At 34.2% G+C, this 19,845-nt stretch overlaps 5 protein-coding genes across 10 annotated transcripts in view; 4 read left to right on the top strand and 1 right to left on the bottom strand.

Moving 5' to 3' along the window:
* The window catches only part of LOC140991324 (uncharacterized), a 78,663-nt gene extending 77,665 nt beyond the window's left edge, over nucleotides 1-998 (top strand). The window contains exon 5 of the mRNA XM_073461240.1: nucleotides 902-998. The gene's annotated coding sequence lies outside the window, so the exon portion shown is untranslated. The remainder of the gene's footprint in view (nucleotides 1-901) is intronic.
* LOC140991322 (GCN5-related N-acetyltransferase 6, chloroplastic-like) lies at nucleotides 4-3,680 on the top strand. Of its 5 annotated transcripts, none has more exons than XR_012177838.1 (10): nucleotides 4-86; nucleotides 902-997; nucleotides 1,142-1,349; nucleotides 1,447-1,499; nucleotides 1,966-2,002; nucleotides 2,086-2,151; nucleotides 2,233-2,359; nucleotides 2,459-2,574; nucleotides 3,029-3,105; nucleotides 3,219-3,680. XR_012177838.1 is itself a non-coding variant. In XM_073461232.1 (10 exons), the coding sequence occupies exons 1-10, from the start codon at nucleotides 43-45 to the stop codon at nucleotides 3,291-3,293; spliced, it is 945 nt and encodes a 314-aa protein (XP_073317333.1). In that variant the 5' UTR covers nucleotides 4-42; the 3' UTR covers nucleotides 3,294-3,680. The 5 variants fall into 5 exon arrangements, 4 of the variants coding, with proteins under 4 accessions (XP_073317333.1, XP_073317336.1, XP_073317334.1 ...); XM_073461232.1 differs by having other exon boundaries at nucleotides 2,233-2,337; nucleotides 2,421-2,604; XM_073461233.1 differs by having other exon boundaries at nucleotides 28-86; nucleotides 2,233-2,337; nucleotides 2,421-2,574.
* On the bottom strand, nucleotides 3,538-5,691 carry LOC140991323 (MOB kinase activator-like 1A). The gene is made up of 7 exons (XM_073461236.1): nucleotides 5,545-5,691; nucleotides 5,049-5,097; nucleotides 4,750-4,858; nucleotides 4,397-4,490; nucleotides 4,188-4,321; nucleotides 3,881-4,044; nucleotides 3,538-3,773 (listed from the first exon to the last, which is right to left on the bottom strand). The coding sequence occupies exons 1-7, from the start codon at nucleotides 5,568-5,570 to the stop codon at nucleotides 3,702-3,704; spliced, it is 648 nt and encodes a 215-aa protein (XP_073317337.1). The 5' UTR covers nucleotides 5,571-5,691; the 3' UTR covers nucleotides 3,538-3,701.
* Nucleotides 5,692-10,125: 4,434 nt separating this feature from the next.
* Nucleotides 10,126-11,842, top strand: LOC140991806 (growth-regulating factor 2-like). 2 transcript variants are annotated; one of them, XM_073461974.1, is made up of 4 exons: nucleotides 10,129-10,550; nucleotides 10,667-11,036; nucleotides 11,155-11,421; nucleotides 11,489-11,842. In XM_073461974.1, coding segments are annotated over exons 1-4 (831 nt in total). In that variant the 5' UTR covers nucleotides 10,129-10,357; the 3' UTR covers nucleotides 11,490-11,842. The 2 variants fall into 2 exon arrangements, with proteins under 2 accessions (XP_073318074.1, XP_073318075.1); XM_073461973.1 differs by lacking the exon at nucleotides 11,489-11,842 and having other exon boundaries at nucleotides 10,126-10,550; nucleotides 11,155-11,482.
* Nucleotides 11,843-18,987: 7,145 nt separating this feature from the next.
* Nucleotides 18,988-19,353, top strand: LOC140991295 (protein ELF4-LIKE 3-like). The gene has a single exon (XM_073461213.1). It carries the CDS (start codon nucleotides 18,988-18,990, stop codon nucleotides 19,351-19,353), a length of 366 nt encoding a protein of 121 aa, XP_073317314.1.
* The last annotated feature ends 492 nt before the right edge of the window (nucleotides 19,354-19,845 follow it).

The raw sequence follows: 19,845 nt of genomic DNA, 5'->3' as shown, positions 1-19,845 counted from the left end.
AAAATAAAGTAAAAGGAGGAAGGAAACCAAGCTCCCTGGTTCATGAAAATAGCCGTAACCTCAAACGGCCAAGCTTTCTTGCCTACGTAAGTTCAAAATCTCTCCTTTCCATATCATCGTCAGATTTAAATTAAATTTATCAAAAAAATGGCTTCACCAAAGTTGAGAAACTCGTGCTCCTTCCTAAATCTTCTCCTCTCTGTTTTCGATTTTCATTCTTTCTGCGGCTTCTTTAGCCCCAATAATTTTGCTCAAATTGCCACCAACTTCACTTGGTTGCGCGTTTATCCTTGTTTCTTGCATCTCGCTTTTATCCTCCTTCATCGGTTTCTTCTCGCAACTCACTCATTTTTGCTACGTAACCCATGTTTCTCTCCTCCTCGCCTCATCCCTTAGCCAAATACTATATACGAAGGAAAAATCGAGCCTTGCCATGTTTGAAAAATCTCCGAGAGGCTAAGCTTTTGGTGAGGCTGGAATGTGGGGTTCTGATGGTTATGTTTGTGATGCAATTTGGAGTCATGATACTAACTTGTGCAATCAATAGATGTTCAGTTAGCGAGTACGAAGGTTTAGAGGCCGAGAGAGACGCAATGGAGACGAAGACAAATATTTGTCTTTGGTGGGTTAATTGGAACCACCTTGGGATGCACCCACAGAATTTTCCGCGAATCGGACCTTAATGTGAATAACCCACGGTTCCCAAATAATTGTGGCCTTGAGCTCGTACTTCATCAACGAGAGCCAATACTCCGTGAAAGAAAATATCTTTCTGAGAGGACCACACCATTTAATTTCTGTGGTCTGAAAAGATATGGTATTAGCCCATGCTACATAAATAATTATAATTTCTTTGAAAAAGAATTTGAGTCACATTGCCATAATCTATATTTGAATCCAGCATGTCTGCAGCCGTTGCTCTGCAAAGCCCGGATTTCTCAAGAAATTCGAGCCATGGGATACGAGTTCATCATACGATTTCATCGTCTTGGGCAATGTGAGTTGGTTCAATCCGTTTCTGCTTGTGTGTACTAGTTCTCACAAGCTGCTTTATCTATAGATTCATTGGACGTCATCTTTTGGGTTATAGATAGAAAGAAACTCTTGTTGAATGAGTAAGCAGATGCGTTTAAACATACAGGGTGAGCTCGAAGTCTACCCCGGCAACCAAGGAAAAAGAATTATCAGAAGACCTTCGTAAACTATCCACTCCTGAAACTGATAAATTCAGTCCTTTAAACATCAAATTCGACAGATTGCAGCGAGCAGATCAAGTGGCTATTCAAGGAGACGGACTCGAGTATGGGCAGTTTGTGGCACGCGAAGCTCAAATTGATGAAGAATATTGGGTAAATATTTACTTTTCTATAAATAAGCTAAATATGGTGGTCTAATATTCTATGCATAAGCTAACGTGCAATGACAGCTGTGAAATATTGTTTTTAGGCAGCAGCATGGCTTAGGGCTGATGCTCATTGGGAGAACCAAGAAAATGACCGGTTTGCACTAAAAATTGAATTCAACTTCCTTTTGTGACTTAATTTGGATTAGGAATGCACTCTAACTCGAACTAGATCAAGTAGAGATTTCTAAATGTGAGCCAGATTCAAGTAGCTCGAGCTTGATGTAAGAGCTCAACTCAGAGTTATTTCGAGTAACTGAAGCTCGAGCTCGACCATCTCGGTTCTCAAAAGGTTGAACACGAGTTTTTGAATCACTCGCAACTCGGTTTGCTGTGGTTTGAGAGCTAGGCCTACATAAGTTGCAAAGATCCCAAATCCGAAAACTCTTATTATCAATGTTTCCTTTTGTTTTTAAAGACAGTCGCAAACCTTGTTCATTGATTACAAATCAGGATAAAATCATATCCAATATTTACCTCAAGCTTGATAACTTTAAATCAATGTAATGGAAGATTCGAACCGGATCACTGCAGCTGAATCTCAACTTTGGATTGTTATGCAGATATGCTGAAAGTTACAAAAAAAAATTTGCAGAACAGGTAGATATCACTCTACACCTGTGTCACAATCCTTGGAGTTGGCTTCTTGCTGTCAAAATCTTACCACCTTCTGCGTTGTCCAGGAGTTCAATTCGTTGAAAACCAGATGCAAAGCACAACTTGAAGAGAAATGCAATTGCATCGTGATGGTTTGCTCATATCTGCTCCTGTCCTAATAGTGTATGAGGTTTGCAATTGGCACAGTACTTGAATTTTGATCACTTTGTCAGGCGAACAAGGAGGATCGAACCGTGAAGCATAATGCACCGAAGAGTGTCATTGGAACCGTGGATTTGAGCTATGGATATTTGTCACACGGGCAGTCCTTTCCAGGGGTACTGCTGTACTCGAACACTGGTCAAACATTAAAATCAATCTTTTAGTGCCCCCCTGAAAATTGGTTGCATTTTCTGAACAGGAACGGATTAAAGCTCCTCTTTTTGGCTTTGTCGACAGAAAACCATCCAGTAAATTTGGTTACATCGCAAACTTATGTGTTGCAAAGTCAGCACGTCGTAAGGGTATTGCAAGAAACATGCTGCAATTTGCCATTTCCCTTGCAAAAGAGCATGGTAAGCACAGGGAACCAGAATCGCTTTATGGTAAAGTATCACTTGAAGTAAAAATGAAAAGAGGTTGAGTCTGTGTTGCTCCACATTTGCCTACCTTACATAATTGCACTTTTAATAACCTTGTAAACGTGTCATCACTCATTCCAAGAGAAATGGATACCTGCGAAGGCCCACTTGACATTCATCAGATACAAGGCACTTCTCATTCCACCCATTATACTGCATCAGCCCTATAAGTACTGCCATATTAGTGGCACACTAACTTCGAGGTCACCTCTTTTGCCGCATCATTTCTCCAGAAAACATCATCAATGTCATGAACTAAACAGTAGAGACTGAATACTATGTATATTGTCAAGTTTATCTACCACGCCGCAGATTCTTGTGAAAGAACAAATAATAATACTGTTATTTTCGGACTACTTTTATAATGACTTAGATAATTGTGTTGTAGGTGTAAAGCAGGTGTTTGTGCATGTTCATGGAAATAATAAACCAGCTCAGGTTCTTTATCAAAAGATGGAATTTGAGGTATTTTCAATTTTGAATGCTCTGTTCAAGCTTTTAGTTGCTTAACAATAACAGTTGACATAAAATATCAGGTAGTTGATGCTGATTCTGCCTTTTCATTTTGTCGTAATCAGGTAGTTGATGCAGCAACCTTTCAACTTTCTTCTCATCAAACCTACTTGCTTTGCTTTGAAAATTCGAACTACTAATTAATGACATAGGGACCTTAATTATTATTTGAAATTTAAAAATGTACAGACATTTACGTACATATATTAAATATTTGACCGTTGATAACGCTAAAATATCGGTTTTACGTGCACAATATTTAGCATGTTTTAACTTGATAATTAAAATTCTTGGAACACCATATTAACATAATATATGTTATCGATATTCTTGCAGTATGTCACAGAATCTTTGAATGCAATACTTCAAGATCAAGAAATATTTGCCTAGTACTGATAGAGTACAGAGATCCATATTTGTGTACATTTAACAGTTATAACAAGAAATTATCCAATAGCTCTATTGCTACGACTTCAGCAATGGAGGTGGAAAAGGTAAGAGCTGTCAATTTGAATGAATGAATGAATGACTAAAAGACCAAGAATGTTCTAACACTGCAAGATAGACTCAACAATCTCTTGCAGTGGCGCGAGCTCTCCCCTGTCGATTAGTTTGAATTCCTGCATGAAATGCAAGAAAAATTATTGTTTTTCAATCCCAATTCACCAAAAACAAACAATGAGAAATAGAATATATATAGAGGGTCCGAATCATTCCCTGTGCTTACCCACGTAAACAGAACAAAGTGCTTGAAGCAAGTATTGAGATGTGCTTCTTCTTTGAGATCCACTATCGTCTGGAAGTGGGAGTGATAGACGTGTGCATACACACGGAACAACCTCTTTAGTATGGTTTTTACGACATCTAAGAAGTTGTGTGGAAAAGGTGTGCCTGCAGTAAAATTAGCCCGAAGAATGCACAAGGACGTGTTAGATGTGGAGCCAGAAATTATGGATACAGAGAAAAGGAGCAGTCACCCTCTTAACTCCCCGAGTCCCCACAGGTGTACAAACCATGCCAGCATTACCACTCACCAAATTTCTGAGGGAAAATGGACTCGTCATCAAGCTGAGCTTCGATCCAGCCCATTAAATACTCGACATATTTTGGAGCAGAAACCTCCATAGGTTTCTTCACGGTGATCCCATCTGCCCATCTGTATTCGTACCTGGTTAAAAAGAGAAAATCTCAACAAATATTCCAAATTGAATCCTAAAGCCTTAGTTGTGCTTGTGCATCATACTTTTGTCCGGCCGACATTGTTGGACACGTTAACGATGTGCAGAACTCTGTGAGAGTGCCATACAAGATATTTACTTGATTAAAAAAGTCCACAGCTGCAAAATACAACGAAGTCATTCATCAAATCAATTATGAAAACTTATATTACACATCCCTATCAATGTTTACCAAGTTAAATGATATAGAGATGAGGCGGATACTTCTTGAAATTTTAGCATTGATACAACACCATTCTCCCTTTTATTTCGATAGTATTATTATTATATATGATTAAACCTACATACAATAGCCATTGGCAAATCAGAATTTGATGCAACTCCGATACAAACTAAATCAAAACAAACAAAATCTTACTATTTACTGCCAACCACTCGTTAAGATCCTCGCCGAGTGGAAGTCTCACAGCCTCCCTCAAATTGCCGCTGCCCAAAGTGGCATCAATGTGCTTCTTAAGTTGCAAGCCCTGAATCAATCAAACCCCTTAAATAAATTCCCATCCAGAAATTAATAGGCCGATGATTTGATATAATAATGTAAGTGATACCAGGGACTTCTCATCGAACTCAAAAGTATTTCGAAATTTACGTGTATTTTCTAAAAAAAGGTTTACATTTACATCGTAATCCAATAAAACAATGATGGTTAATACAGACCTTACTTCCAGAAGGAGAACTCTTCTTGGGACGAAATGTTTTCTGATTTCTGCAACCAATGAAATTATTTGTCACATAAAATAAGCTTTGCAACTATTTAGTAATTACTTTGCCGCCCAAGTGAAATATGACAAATTGGGATAATTGATTGTTCATCGAACAGCAGATAGTGAATTAAAACCCCAATTTTTCAAACCAAAAATCGATGAACAGCAAAATCTTAACCCGAATCCAAAAAGCATATATGCAAGAACTGGTAATCCCAGCAAACAAAATCCCACATAAGATCAAAAGAAAACTAAAATATTCAAGCTAAAAAGAACACATGCATGCGTAGGAAAACAAAACAACCGTGGACAAAAAAGCAAAGAAACGGTAGCCATGGAATCCGAAAAATAAACATCGAGTAAAAACATTTTACTATCAATAACGGCGCGATTCCTTGCTTGCTTGCTTGCGAAAACATAGTATTATACACTGAAATAGAGAAATCTACCTGCTTCCAATCCCAAAAAGACTCATGATTCTAGATAAGTAATTGATTCGGAGATAATTGAGGTACTTAGTCCAATTGTTGAATTAAGGGTTTTTTGCATGTTCGCTTATCTGGAATGTTTGTGTATATATAGAGATTGTGAGGGTGTGGGAGTGACAGTCTGGCAATGAAGAGGTGGACAAAGTCTACTTTTCTGTCTCTATCTCTAAACAAATGTATTTATCATGTTCAAGGTTATGCATGACGTCATCTATTAGACGTGATGAAATATAATAAAATTATATGTTATATTGATAATATTTCAATGATGGACACATAAATGAGTACACTGGTAGCCAACATATCAAAATTTTTCGATATGCTTATTGCAGCAGAAGATATGAGGTTTTTTTGGCGGTAAGATTGAGTTTGAATTGTTAGTCCAAATAGCAAAAAATATCAAATGAAATTTCTTTTTATTTCAACAAAATACCATTTGTCAACAATGTTAAGTTCTTGCATTTATCAAGTTAACGAGATATTTATTGTAATTGAGTATCGAATTCGAGACTTTCGTACTGATAATCATAAACTCCTTATTTTTTTTTTTTATTAGATTTGGAAACAATGAAAGTTGAGGTTCTTTGAACGAATGAATTGTCTAGATACAGAAATTGACATGATTAATGTAATATGATAGTAGAATTTTCATGCTATATTTGGTGGGGCATTGGATTAGCTGTTGTTGGAGAGTTGTCCAATCATGCCAATTGATCAAAGAATTGAATGCCCACATAAATTATGCAATTTCCAGATTAGTTTGGTAAAGCTTTTTTTTTTTAAAAAAAAAAAAGGAACTAATTTGCTTAAATAATATTCCTCGTTTTCTTTAAAAAATAAACATAATATTCTTCACACATGTATCGATAATCATAATAGTTAAATAAATTATAGCAAAATATTACAAATACATTTATATCCCAAAAAAGGCAAGTAAATTTTATTGTATCATTGAAACCCATAATCTTATTTTCCATACAAAACAATGTTTTAATTTATGCAAAAACTTAATTTCTTGATGAATTTATTTTTACTAAGGCCAATTTATAAGAATTTAGTTTCAAATAATTATTTTAAATTAACTTTATGTTATTAAAAATTGGCAGGTTGAATCAAAACATATCATTTGAATTTAATATGCATACAAAATTATATTTGTATTTAAATTGAAGAAAAACACTAAAATATACCTATTTATTTATTAAAAATCTTGGAGTAAATATCATGCCTGCACCAAAAGTAAGTTAGGGCATTTTGATAACAAAAGTATCCCATTTCAACAATTTGATTTTTTTTTTATATTAAAAACTGTAGAATGAAATATTGTGAGAAACTATATTTGTGAGATGAGTTGATCCGATATTTACAAAGAAAAACAATATGTTGACATAAAAAATAATATTTTTCATAGATCGGATAGAGTTGACGATTTGTCTCACAAAAACAAGTGAGGCGATCTCATCAGAGTCGGTCCTTCTTGTTCAAAGGTCATAGGCGAAATTCCCAATTTTATCTTTCGACCACCACTCCTTCCTAAAAGAAAATTTTACATCATCTATCATCTGGTAACATTACTTGCAAAACTTGTAAATCTGAAAACATATATTTTGCATCAATATCAGAAATGTCATCATTTCTTAAAGTATTTTCAAGATTCACACAAGAACTCATCAATTTATAATCATCCAATGAAACCAATTTTGCAATATCATACAAGAACCCAAATATAGATTCAAAATATTGCAACTATTCAAACATAAGTAAAATCATTTTCTTTATATTTTTCACAAAAAGAAACAAGACCAAACAATTGTTTCACAGCAACATCAAGACAGCATATCGTCTAGCTATAATTTTTTTGCTAACTAAGATAATTGGCAAAAACTTGTGTGATACGGTCTCACGGATCGTATTTTGTGAGACATATCTCTTATTTGGGTCATCCATGAAAAAGTATTACTTTTTATGCTAAGATTATTACTTTTTATTGTGAATATCGGTAGGATTGACTCGTCTCACAGATAAAGATTCGTGAGACCGTCTCACAAGAGACCTACTCAAGATAATTTTATGCAAAATATCATGCCAAATAAGAAGGCTTAATATAAATTCAAAACTTTAAAGTTCTATTTATTTAAGAAAATGATATCTTCAAGTTTATTAAGTTAAAAAACAAAATGTCCAATCCAAATCTTATTCCTTCTAATATTATCACCGATTATATTTCAAAATCGTAATATCTAGCTGAATAAAAATCAAACCTATAACATCATAATCAAGTTGCAGCTAAACTCAATTTACAACGATCAAGAGGAGCTAGATCGATAATGACTGATGGTCTTCTTCGGTCTCTTTCTTTTGGAAAGACGTTCATGTAGTTTTGGGTGATAGTTTTAACATAGAAATTAAAGGGTTTTTATTCAATCTACATATATTTTTGAGTAGGTCTCTTGTGAGACGGTCTCACGAATCTTTATCTGTGAGACGGGTTAACACTACCGACATTCACAATAAAAAGTATACTCTTAGCATAAAAAGTAATATTTTTTCATGGATGACCCAAATAAGAGATCTGTCTCACAAAATACGACCCGAGAGACTGTCTCACACAAGTTTTTGCCTGTATTTTTGGGGTACAATTACCAAGCTCAAGCCCAAAATTAAAGAATCTGATTAACTTAAAATACTAATGGTATACATCTAGAAAATCTCATAATTACCATTACCATCTTCATGAATTTTTTCATGTGTACCATGAAATGCCAAATTATGTATGACAAGACATTAGACAACAACCATTCTTAGCATAACATGTTTCCAATGTTTTGTGTCGTTTTTAATTTGTTCTTTCATTTCCTTGTCGTTTGTCAATGTTTTCTTTAATCTCTTTTGTAGTTCAACAAAAGCTCTCAAATTAGTAAGGTGTTCAACACTATTTTCATGTTGTTTATTTAAGCTTGTCACACAAATGCTATTATTGGTCATTAAATATTCTCTCTCTTGCTAAATTATTTTTTTTATGTGTATTACTTTAAACAACTTACAACAAATACAAAATATTTTTTCAAACTCCTTCAAGTACGCTAACCATTCTCAATCACGAGTCTCACCATTTGGTAACATTTGAACATAGTAAGTATGACAAAAAAAAGTGTCGAGATTCTTTATCTACAAATTTCTCATTCTCATCACTTCCGTTTCTCGTACAAATTCTTCGTTTTTATAATTCTTGATAAAATCTTCATTCGCATATGTGATGCTTCTTGTCCCACATTATGAAAATTAAATATTTAAAATGAGTTTATAATGTGCTACAATTGACTGCTATAACAATTTAAGTTAATCATTTTCGTAAAACGTGATACCATCTGATTCATTGATTAATTAAAACATGAATTAAGCTTTCTGTCGTGTCACATGATTCTTTACTAAAAATATTTATTCAGTGAACTTCTTCAGCTTAGGGCTATATCTTCTTCTTTTTCTTTTTTCCTTTTTTTTTTGATATGAAGAGAGTTGCATAAAACTTAATATTCAGATTTTTTCTTCGATTCGAAATCTCCTTCGTGCAATTAAAAGACACAAGTCCATAACAAGCTTCGGACGTGAAAAAGGTACGATACAAAATTAAGACTCGATGCGATCCACGTGGAATCCCGTGTGAATAAGCAAGGACCATCTTGCTAATTTTTTTTAAAATCGACTCAAATTTCAATTCTAACTCAATTAAAAAATTGTTAAATTAATTGAGTTCGAATATTCTCAAAATTACCTTTTATTTTACATAAAAATTTATAGAACCCGTTGTGTATATCTGGGAGTCGGTGCTGGAAGTTGTCACGTTGATAGAGAAGCACTGAGCACCGAAATTAAGAAAGGTGAAAGTATAAGTGGGGAGTGGCAGGTCATGCCGTAAAAGTAAAACAGGGGCGAGCAAGAGTCAGTAAAAAGTTGAAAGAACCGTACAATATTTTACTCATGATCAAAGAACTGCAAATTCAGCCAACCCACCCAGGGTTTGTCAAGAATATATAATAACACTGATAATATTGTCAAACATTAAAAATAGCAGAAATTAAGAAAATACAGAGTGCTGTTTACTTTGGTTTTTTTTTTTAATGAATTTCCGTATTAGTGTCAGAGAGAGGAGCTGCAGCATAGTTGCATCAGTGCAATAGATGCCCACAGATGTGCTGCAGCACATCAAGAACGATACATGTACAGTTAAATTTATAAAATAATTTTTATATCATAAAAAAACGTAATACAAAAAATTTATATTTATCAAATTTCATCATATGTTAAATATAAAATATCATAGTATAATATCAAAATCTCATTATACAATAATAAATCTAATGATCTAATTGTTATAAAGATAAGTATAACTTTACTGTTATTCTTGATATTTGCACAGAGCCCACTAAAAAGTGTGTGATAATATTGATAAAGAAATTTTTTTTTTAAAAAAAAATGTCAGAGATATGACAGTATGATATTGTGATCAGAACCATTAGTTTTAGCTGTGCACTGACAAATTTCTTCAACCCAAATGAAATATGGTCCCCTGATTAAATATGTCTATGCTCTGATGCACATTTATTTCAAGGGCTCAAACTCTCTAGCAGTATTTTTATAATCAATAATAAGCAAAAACCCTTTGTCACTTTCACTACCTCTCTTCATCTCTTTCTTTCTTTGAGCCTGAAAGACTTGGCTCTTTTGATAATTTCACCCCTTTTCTGTATTTGTTTTGCTTGAAGAAGTTGTTTTGATGATGAATACTGCAAGAAGTAGTACATTCCCTTTTACCGCAGTTCAATGGCAAGAACTTGAACACCAAGCTCTTGTTTTCAAGTACATGGTTTCAGGCTTGCCCATCCCACCAGATCTCCTCTTCACCATTAGAAGAAGTTTGGATCCTTCTGTTAATGCCTCAAAGTTCCTCCTCCACCAGCCACAACATTGTACTCATACATTTTCGCACGTTTTATATGTACATGTGCATATGTCTACACGCACATACATATTTCTCGATTGATTTCTTATAATATTTGCTGATTGAAATGGGATTTAATTGCAGTTGGATGGAATTGTTTTGAAATGGGATTTGGAAGAAAAATGGATCCAGAACCAGGGAGGTGTAGAAGAACGGATGGGAAGAAGTGGAGGTGCTCTAAAGAGGCGTATCCTGATTCCAAGTACTGTGAAAGACACATGCACAGAGGCAGAAACCGTTCAAGAAAGCCTGTGGAAGTTAATCCAATAAACGCAACATCAATCACCAAAAACACACACTCTTTTTCTTCATCTGATCTTGAATCCCACTTTCTTTATCCGCACTTGGGCTCCACTAGACCTGCAGGGGTTCGCTTTCCATCATCTCAAGACAACACAGCTAATTTTTTCATGGAATCCAGTGCTTCTTCCAATCCACCTCCCAAAGATTGCAGGTTCATTTGATATACTATATCTGGGGTTTGATCAAGCCTTTGCTTAATTCTTTCTCAAATGATATATAGTGTTTGTCCTTATTTTTTGTGGTTACTGAGTGTGTTAGCTGAAGTGCAGGAACAGTTACGGACAAGGAATAATTCTTACAATGGGTTCATCAGTGTCCCAAATGAAACACACAGAATATTCTTGTGATGTGTCTTTGAACGTTGATCAGCCCAAGAAAATGATGCATCGTTTTCTCGATGAACATCCACACAAAAAGGATACTGATCATTCTTGGCCGAATAATCCCGAGGAAAAAAGGGCAACCCAAGAGAGTACTCAGCTCTCTATTTCCCCAGCACCGAACTCTTTGCACAACTTCTTCATGACACATAAATGGTATAAACTAACAATTCTTCATGCATAACAACTCATGTACTGAAATTTTGGTTTCATTTTTTTGCAGAAAAAGAAAAAGGAGTCTTTTGAAACGAAAAAAAAGGAAGAAAATTCAAAGGGCAGCAGAGTAATTGGATGGTGATGGGACAGTGCTTTTTTCTGTTCAAGCTATCAGTAGACATGTGTAGTGTGGCCTGGAAACTGTTCTTTTTCTTATGTTCAAATGGGAGGAGGTGGGGAATCCCTTGGGATTTTGCTTTTCAGATTGTATTTGTTTCCTATTTCTGGGATTAGTATTTATTTCGTTTGAAAGGCATCTGCCTATTTTGCCACATGTGTTGTACTTTTGCATCACAAGATAGACACTAGATACTTCCTCGACTGTCCACTCTGAGTACTTTCAACCCATTAAATATTTTTTCTTTAAATATCGATAAATGATTAATAAACCGTTGCTATTCAAGGTTCTTGTATTATCTCAGGTATAATAAATAACGGGCATGAAGTCTTGCTCCTACTCTAACCAGAGAAATTGTTAGCGGTGATTATTGCTAATCACACAACGTTCAATATTCTTAGATTCTGCTTCGTTAAACTAATTAGGGTCGATTAGATGTTACATCCCGATTAATGTCATGCTCGATTCGATTCGATTCGATTCGATTCATTCATTTGGTCATAGATAATGTTTGAGAATTTGTCACACCATTAATCACATCCTCATTTTTCTTGCAAATTATAACCTCCACTTTTCTAGCCCAGTTTCTAGTACAGTCCGATTATTTCTTCTTGAACTCCATGGTCATCTGTCTAACTAACTCCAACCCCAACTCCATTTTCAATATATAGTACCCTCCTCCACCACTCCACTCTTTGTAATTTGTTGGTTACTGGAAAAACACACATGGCCATCATTTATGATAGAGGTGTAGTGTTACAGAACGTATGTGAACCATTCGATGTTGTGAGACGATCGAAGGAGAGGACCGACAAGAAGGAAGGCAAAGCAAGTAAGTGAGAGTGAAGCATTTCTTCCAATTTTCTTGGCCTGTTGCGATGATGGCCGAGTGGAGGAGACCCCAGAGGATGAAGCAGTGCTGCCAAAAATGTAGGTAACGGTGTGGGCTAAAATGAATGATTGAGGTAAAGTTTTAGCTAAAAGGAATGAAGCGCAAAGGAATGAAAATGTAAGCGAAATGGGTTATAAACATGATGCATTATTCTCGACGATCATCATTGATCCAAATATATGAAGTTTGCTAAACGAATGATCATTGATCCAGATATATGAAGTTCATAAATCATGCTTGATCTCAGTAAAAAAAAAAATGGAAACAATGACGATGACTATTTGATTTACATGATGACAAACTCAATAATAGAGATATATTGGTGTCGTGGAGATATCTGGTCAAATGCACGTCTACTGAGAATGTATTTGAATCAATCGAATCACTGTTAAATCAATGCTCGATAGCTTTTGCTCAGCAGATATCCCACTGCGAAATAATAACCCCCTCTATAAGTTGTGTTTGTAGTACTTTGAAGTGAATAACTATATAATACTTTGTATAAAACATTTTCAAGTTAAAAGAATTACCAAACTATAAATAATTTTAATGCAAAATCAATATTGTATTATAAAATAAAATTTATATTAAACATGCATGCCAAAGTAATTCAGAGAAAAAAAATTATATTTTGACGAAATGAGATTAATTTTGTAGTACGTCATTCCCCACATGAGTTGAAACTATATTATTAAAATCTTTATAAGGATTTCCGTTGACTCATATATATAGAAAATTTATTTAACAATTTTTATAAAACAATTAGAGTATGGAGTAGTTGTTATGAAAGTTCATTTTGTGTGGCGCTTGTACAAGCTTGGGCCAGGGTACTATGGTATTGGAGTCAGAATATGGAGGAAAAGTGCTACACTACGAGAGCGATTTTAATTTTAAACATGTAAAAGTCACCTCTATACTTTTTTCGTTGGTGGATCAAATAGTTAGGTCACAACGAGGAAAACTATATGTTACATAAGAGATTTTCATGAACTCTTACAGCATTTTGGATTAACAACTTTTTCAAAACGATGGCCGATACAAATTAATTATTATATCGATCAAATAGAATAGAAGTTCCAGCTCTCTGTCATCAGTCACCAACTTCCTTCACCTTCCGGCATTGGGCAGGTGTCATTCCCATACATGATTTTACGACTTTGCGGAAACCTGTGTTTTTGGTAAACGTACGACCCCACGGGTCTGGTCACTGCGACCTCAGGATCAGACACCCATATTCAAGGACCATACAAGCATATTACACGAAATGCCCCAAAATCAAAGTAAGCCACCCCGGATAGAAATAAATGAATTCTAAAAATCTTGGACAAATCCAAGGAAAGTTTTCTTGTACGTTCATCACAAAATATTTCTAGATCGAGATTGCATGGGTTTGAGCGTTGAAAATGATAACTTTTGGTTTAAAGTCAAATAAATTAAATTGTTTTGTAAAAAATTTCTCTCATGGTTTTTTTAATACGAAAAAATTTGTGCTTAGTTTGGTAAATATTCAATTAAAATTAAGGAAAAATATTTTGTTTCCACTTACATATCACAATTTCGGTTTGGGTATAATAATTATTCAAAGTTTTTATTTTGGTACAATACATAGCTTTGATTTTTTTTTTCTTATAGTCCTATTCGTCATATAGCTAACATGAGATCAAAAAATACTTATACGACGACACCAAAAATATTGACAAATATGATGTCACGTCAGTTATCAACTCAAAATAATCGTAAATTAACAATTAGTATGCCAAAAACCGTAGTTTAATAACTCATAATCCAAACTATGATCGGTAAGTGTAGTGTCACTTGTAACCAACCAAGTTTGTCATCACAACTAGGGGTCAGCATTCGGTCGGTACGAACCGAATTAGTAATAACCAAACCGAACCGAACCGAAAAATTTAGTCATAACCGAATCGACCGAATTAATTTTCATAACTGATGAAAACCGAACAGAATTAAAATCGGTTAATTCGGTCGGTCGATTAGTTTTTTTAAAAAAATTATGATTTAACTTTAATTATATATGGATTAAAAACATAAAAATTAAAAATTAAAATATATATATAAAAATGGGTAAGGTTGATTTAAAATTAAGGGTTGATTAGAATTAGAATTAAGATTAANTATCAGTAGACATGTGTAGTGTGGCCTGGAAACTGTTCTTTTTCTTATGTTCAAATGGGAGGAGGTGGGGAATCCCTTGGGATTTTGCTTTTCAGATTGTATTTGTTTCCTATTTCTGGGATTAGTATTTATTTCGTTTGAAAGGCATCTGCCTATTTTGCCACATGTGTTGTACTTTTGCATCACAAGATAGACACTAGATACTTCCTCGACTGTCCACTCTGAGTACTTTCAACCCATTAAATATTTTTTCTTTAAATATCGATAAATGATTAATAAACCGTTGCTATTCAAGGTTCTTGTATTATCTCAGGTATAATAAATAACGGGCATGAAGTCTTGCTCCTACTCTAACCAGAGAAATTGTTAGCGGTGATTATTGCTAATCACACAACGTTCAATATTCTTAGATTCTGCTTCGTTAAACTAATTAGGGTCGATTAGATGTTACATCCCGATTAATGTCATGCTCGATTCGATTCGATTCGATTCGATTCATTCATTTGGTCATAGATAATGTTTGAGAATTTGTCACACCATTAATCACATCCTCATTTTTCTTGCAAATTATAACCTCCACTTTTCTAGCCCAGTTTCTAGTACAGTCCGATTATTTCTTCTTGAACTCCATGGTCATCTGTCTAACTAACTCCAACCCCAACTCCATTTTCAATATATAGTACCCTCCTCCACCACTCCACTCTTTGTAATTTGTTGGTTACTGGAAAAACACACATGGCCATCATTTATGATAGAGGTGTAGTGTTACAGAACGTATGTGAACCATTCGATGTTGTGAGACGATCGAAGGAGAGGACCGACAAGAAGGAAGGCAAAGCAAGTAAGTGAGAGTGAAGCATTTCTTCCAATTTTCTTGGCCTGTTGCGATGATGGCCGAGTGGAGGAGACCCCAGAGGATGAAGCAGTGCTGCCAAAAATGTAGGTAACGGTGTGGGCTAAAATGAATGATTGAGGTAAAGTTTTAGCTAAAAGGAATGAAGCGCAAAGGAATGAAAATGTAAGCGAAATGGGTTATAAACATGATGCATTATTCTCGACGATCATCATTGATCCAAATATATGAAGTTTGCTAAACGAATGATCATTGATCCAGATATATGAAGTTCATAAATCATGCTTGATCTCAGTAAAAAAAAAAATGGAAACAATGACGATGACTATTTGATTTACATGATGACAAACTCAATAATAGAGATATATTGGTGTCGTGGAGATATCTGGTCAAATGCACGTCTACTGAGAATGTATTTGAATCAATCGAATCACTGTTAAATCAATGCTCGATAGCTTTTGCTCAGCAGATATCCCACTGCGAAATAATAACCCCCTCTATAAGTTGTGTTTGTAGTACTTTGAAGTGAATAACTATATAATACTTTGTATAAAACATTTTCAAGTTAAAAGAATTACCAAACTATAAATAATTTTAATGCAAAATCAATATTGTATTATAAAATAAAATTTATATTAAACATGCATGCCAAAGTAATTCAGAGAAAAAAAATTATATTTTGACGAAATGAGATTAATTTTGTAGTACGTCATTCCCCACATGAGTTGAAACTATATTATTAAAATCTTTATAAGGATTTCCGTTGACTCATATATATAGAAAATTTATTTAACAATTTTTATAAAACAATTAGAGTATGGAGTAGTTGTTATGAAAGTTCATTTTGTGTGGCGCTTGTACAAGCTTGGGCCAGGGTACTATGGTATTGGAGTCAGAATATGGAGGAAAAGTGCTACACTACGAGAGCGATTTTAATTTTAAACATGTAAAAGTCACCTCTATACTTTTTTCGTTGGTGGATCAAATAGTTAGGTCACAACGAGGAAAACTATATGTTACATAAGAGATTTTCATGAACTCTTACAGCATTTTGGATTAACAACTTTTTCAAAACGATGGCCGATACAAATTAATTATTATATCGATCAAATAGAATAGAAGTTCCAGCTCTCTGTCATCAGTCACCAACTTCCTTCACCTTCCGGCATTGGGCAGGTGTCATTCCCATACATGATTTTACGACTTTGCGGAAACCTGTGTTTTTGGTAAACGTACGACCCCACGGGTCTGGTCACTGCGACCTCAGGATCAGACACCCATATTCAAGGACCATACAAGCATATTACACGAAATGCCCCAAAATCAAAGTAAGCCACCCCGGATAGAAATAAATGAATTCTAAAAATCTTGGACAAATCCAAGGAAAGTTTTCTTGTACGTTCATCACAAAATATTTCTAGATCGAGATTGCATGGGTTTGAGCGTTGAAAATGATAACTTTTGGTTTAAAGTCAAATAAATTAAATTGTTTTGTAAAAAATTTCTCTCATGGTTTTTTTAATACGAAAAAATTTGTGCTTAGTTTGGTAAATATTCAATTAAAATTAAGGAAAAATATTTTGTTTCCACTTACATATCACAATTTCGGTTTGGGTATAATAATTATTCAAAGTTTTTATTTTGGTACAATACATAGCTTTGATTTTTTTTTTCTTATAGTCCTATTCGTCATATAGCTAACATGAGATCAAAAAATACTTATACGACGACACCAAAAATATTGACAAATATGATGTCACGTCAGTTATCAACTCAAAATAATCGTAAATTAACAATTAGTATGCCAAAAACCGTAGTTTAATAACTCATAATCCAAACTATGATCGGTAAGTGTAGTGTCACTTGTAACCAACCAAGTTTGTCATCACAACTAGGGGTCAGCATTCGGTCGGTACGAACCGAATTAGTAATAACCAAACCGAACCGAACCGAAAAATTTAGTCATAACCGAATCGACCGAATTAATTTTCATAACTGATGAAAACCGAACAGAATTAAAATCGGTTAATTCGGTCGGTCGATTAGTTTTTTTAAAAAAATTATGATTTAACTTTAATTATATATGGATTAAAAACATAAAAATTAAAAATTAAAATATATATAAAAATTGATTAAAAAAATAAAAATTTATTAAATAATATTATTTATTATATCGGTTAATTCGGTTAACCGATTTCAAAATTTAAAACCGTAACCGAACCGAATTAACCGATTAAATCGAATTTTTTTAATTGAAAATCGAATTTCCGAAATAACTGAACCAAATTTTCGAATTGATTCGGTTCGATCGATTAATTCGATTTAACTGAAATCTTGCTCAACCCTAACCACAACCTCAAGTATGCCACCATTCTTCTAGGAACTCATGCAAGTACCATGGCCATATGCATTAAATATTTTGCCTAATCCTTAAAAAAATCTAACTATATTTTGTCGATAAAAGTTTTCGTGTCTCAATCAAATTGAAATTTCTAATTAAGTTCTCCCTAATATATATTGATATTGGGCAGTTTTCGTCCTCTTCCAAAAATAATTACAATTTATTTATTAAAATCACCAACAAACTATATATTTTCCAAATACCAATGGTTTGATATATTTATGACTCTTTTAATGTGCTTTATTAGATTTTTTAATAACGTGAGTGCAGACAGGCAGGCACATACGCACGCAAGCACACTTTTCTTTACATTTCAATTCATATTTGTGCTTACGATTTTGCTTCAAGATCATGATCAGTTTGAGCAAAATATAACTCGGTTCGAAACATTAAGTGTATCATGGTTCTTTTTTTTTTCTCCAACTTTAGTCCTTTTTTGGCAATGTGTGTAGCCGTGTCAGGATTTTCCATCTGCACTCCGATAAAAAATGACTAAGAGTAGACTTAGACCATCAATCAACCGACAACCTAACTATGACTAAAAATATAATTTTCCGACTTCCATTATACTACTACTTTTTGACAAAAATAAGTTGTTTGGTAAATTTATTTCAAGAAGATATTGTATGTTTAAAACATGATAGGATGTGCATTCCTTTTGGTATTACAATCAAGAGTGGGTCTCATGTGAGACCGTCTCACGGATCTTAATCTGTGAGACGGGTCAACCCTACCCATTTTCACAACAAAAAGTAATACTCTTAGCATAAAAAGTAATACTTTTTCATATATGACCCAAATAAGATATCCGTCTCACAAATACGACCCGTGAGACTGTCTCACACAAATTTTTGTCTAAAATCAATGATATTTACATTCTAATTCTCGTTATTCATATTTTATTTGTTTCAACATCATAACATATATTTAACAGTACTTAAAGATAGGGTACACATACATGCATCTTTTCTCCATAAGTTCACAATCACACACCTCTTCGATGTCAATTCTTCATCTTTCTCCCTTATAATCTGAAGTCAAGTCTCCTCCATTAATTGCATCTCCATCTGATCGAGCTACTTTTTCAGTTGATCGAGATCCCAGAAATGGAGGGGGGTGCATTTTCATCTGAACATGGCGAAATGTTGCTGACTTTTCAGAAGAGCATCGTGCAAGTTCAGAACATATTGGATCAAAACAAGCTACTGATCAATGAGATTAGTCAGAACCAGGAGTCCAAGATTCCTGATGATCTGAGCAGGAATGCGCGTTTGATTCGAGAACTCAACGACAACGTCAGACGTGTCGTTGATCTTTACTCCAATCTCTCGAATAATTTAACGAGAACGACCGAGATTAATTCAGTTGATCAAGGAGAATCAAATGGAAGAGCAGCTGGGAATAACTTGCTTAACTCGGAAACAGACATAAAAGATTATTTGGAGAAAGTAAAAGCTCGAGGCTTTTTATAATCTTCTGGATTATAATTTCTTCGCATCATGGTAAAGGGTTGTGGGAAATGCCGAATATTACAACTGCTTAATTATTCATGTGAAATAAAAAATAAGATTCTGACATCTTTCCTTTCTATTTTCTACCTTGTGTGTGTTCAAGAATTTGATGTCCCATTACTTAGATTTTGATGAAAGGAAGCTTTAAATGCTTTTTCTGTTTGTCAAAATTAACGGCTGATTTCAAAAATGTATCTTTGCAGATTTTCATGATCTCTTTCCCCTTAAATAATTCCTCTCCTCCTCCTCCTCTTCTTCTACTTTTGAGTAGTCAAGAAACAAAGCAATCAGTTCCAATATGTAGTGAACAGTGAACTCCACCAACCTAACAAGGGCCCCATTTTAAGCAAGTTATTCACTGTGTTCTTATCCCTTCCACTTATCTCTACTTTTGTGTGATCTTTTCTGGTTTTTACTTTCAAGTACAATTGTATAGGTAAATTATAATTTTAT

The sequence above is a fragment of the Primulina huaijiensis genome, chromosome 13, assembly GCF_012295235.1.
Source record: "Primulina huaijiensis isolate GDHJ02 chromosome 13, ASM1229523v2, whole genome shotgun sequence".
Classification (NCBI taxonomy): Eukaryota; Viridiplantae; Streptophyta; class Magnoliopsida; order Lamiales; family Gesneriaceae; genus Primulina; species Primulina huaijiensis.
The sequence above is the reverse complement of the archived record's forward strand: the minus strand, read 5'-3'. Positions and strand labels throughout refer to the sequence as shown.

Excerpts from the sequence above, each read along its gene's own strand:
- LOC140991323 (XM_073461236.1), bottom strand. The coding sequence starts at position 5,570 with ATGAGTCTTTTTGGGATTGGAAGCAG. Across the intron at positions 4,859-5,048 it reads GTTCTCCTTCTGGAAGTAAG|GGCTTGCAACTTAAGAAGCA; the intron begins GTCTGTATTAAC and ends TGATTGATTCAG. Across the intron at positions 4,491-4,749 it reads CGAGTGGTTGGCAGTAAATA|CTGTGGACTTTTTTAATCAA; the intron begins GTAAGATTTTGT and ends TGTATTTTGCAG.
- LOC140991295 (XM_073461213.1), top strand. The coding sequence starts at position 18,988 with ATGGAGGGGGGTGCATTTTCATCTGAACATGGCGAAATGTTGCTGACT.
- LOC140991322 (XM_073461232.1), top strand. The coding sequence starts at position 43 with ATGAAAATAGCCGTAACCTCAAACGGCCAAGCTTTCTTGCCTAC. Across the intron at positions 1,350-1,446 it reads AAATTGATGAAGAATATTGG|GCAGCAGCATGGCTTAGGGC; the intron begins GTAAATATTTAC and ends TATTGTTTTTAG. Across the intron at positions 1,500-1,965 it reads GAGAACCAAGAAAATGACCG|ATATGCTGAAAGTTACAAAA; the intron begins GTTTGCACTAAA and ends ATTGTTATGCAG.
- LOC140991806 (XM_073461973.1), top strand. The coding sequence starts at position 10,358 with ATGATGAATACTGCAAGAAGTAGTACATTCCCTTTTACCGCAGTTCAA. Across the intron at positions 10,551-10,666 it reads CCTCCACCAGCCACAACATT|TTGGATGGAATTGTTTTGAA; the intron begins GTACTCATACAT and ends ATTTAATTGCAG. Across the intron at positions 11,037-11,154 it reads CCACCTCCCAAAGATTGCAG|GAACAGTTACGGACAAGGAA; the intron begins GTTCATTTGATA and ends GCTGAAGTGCAG.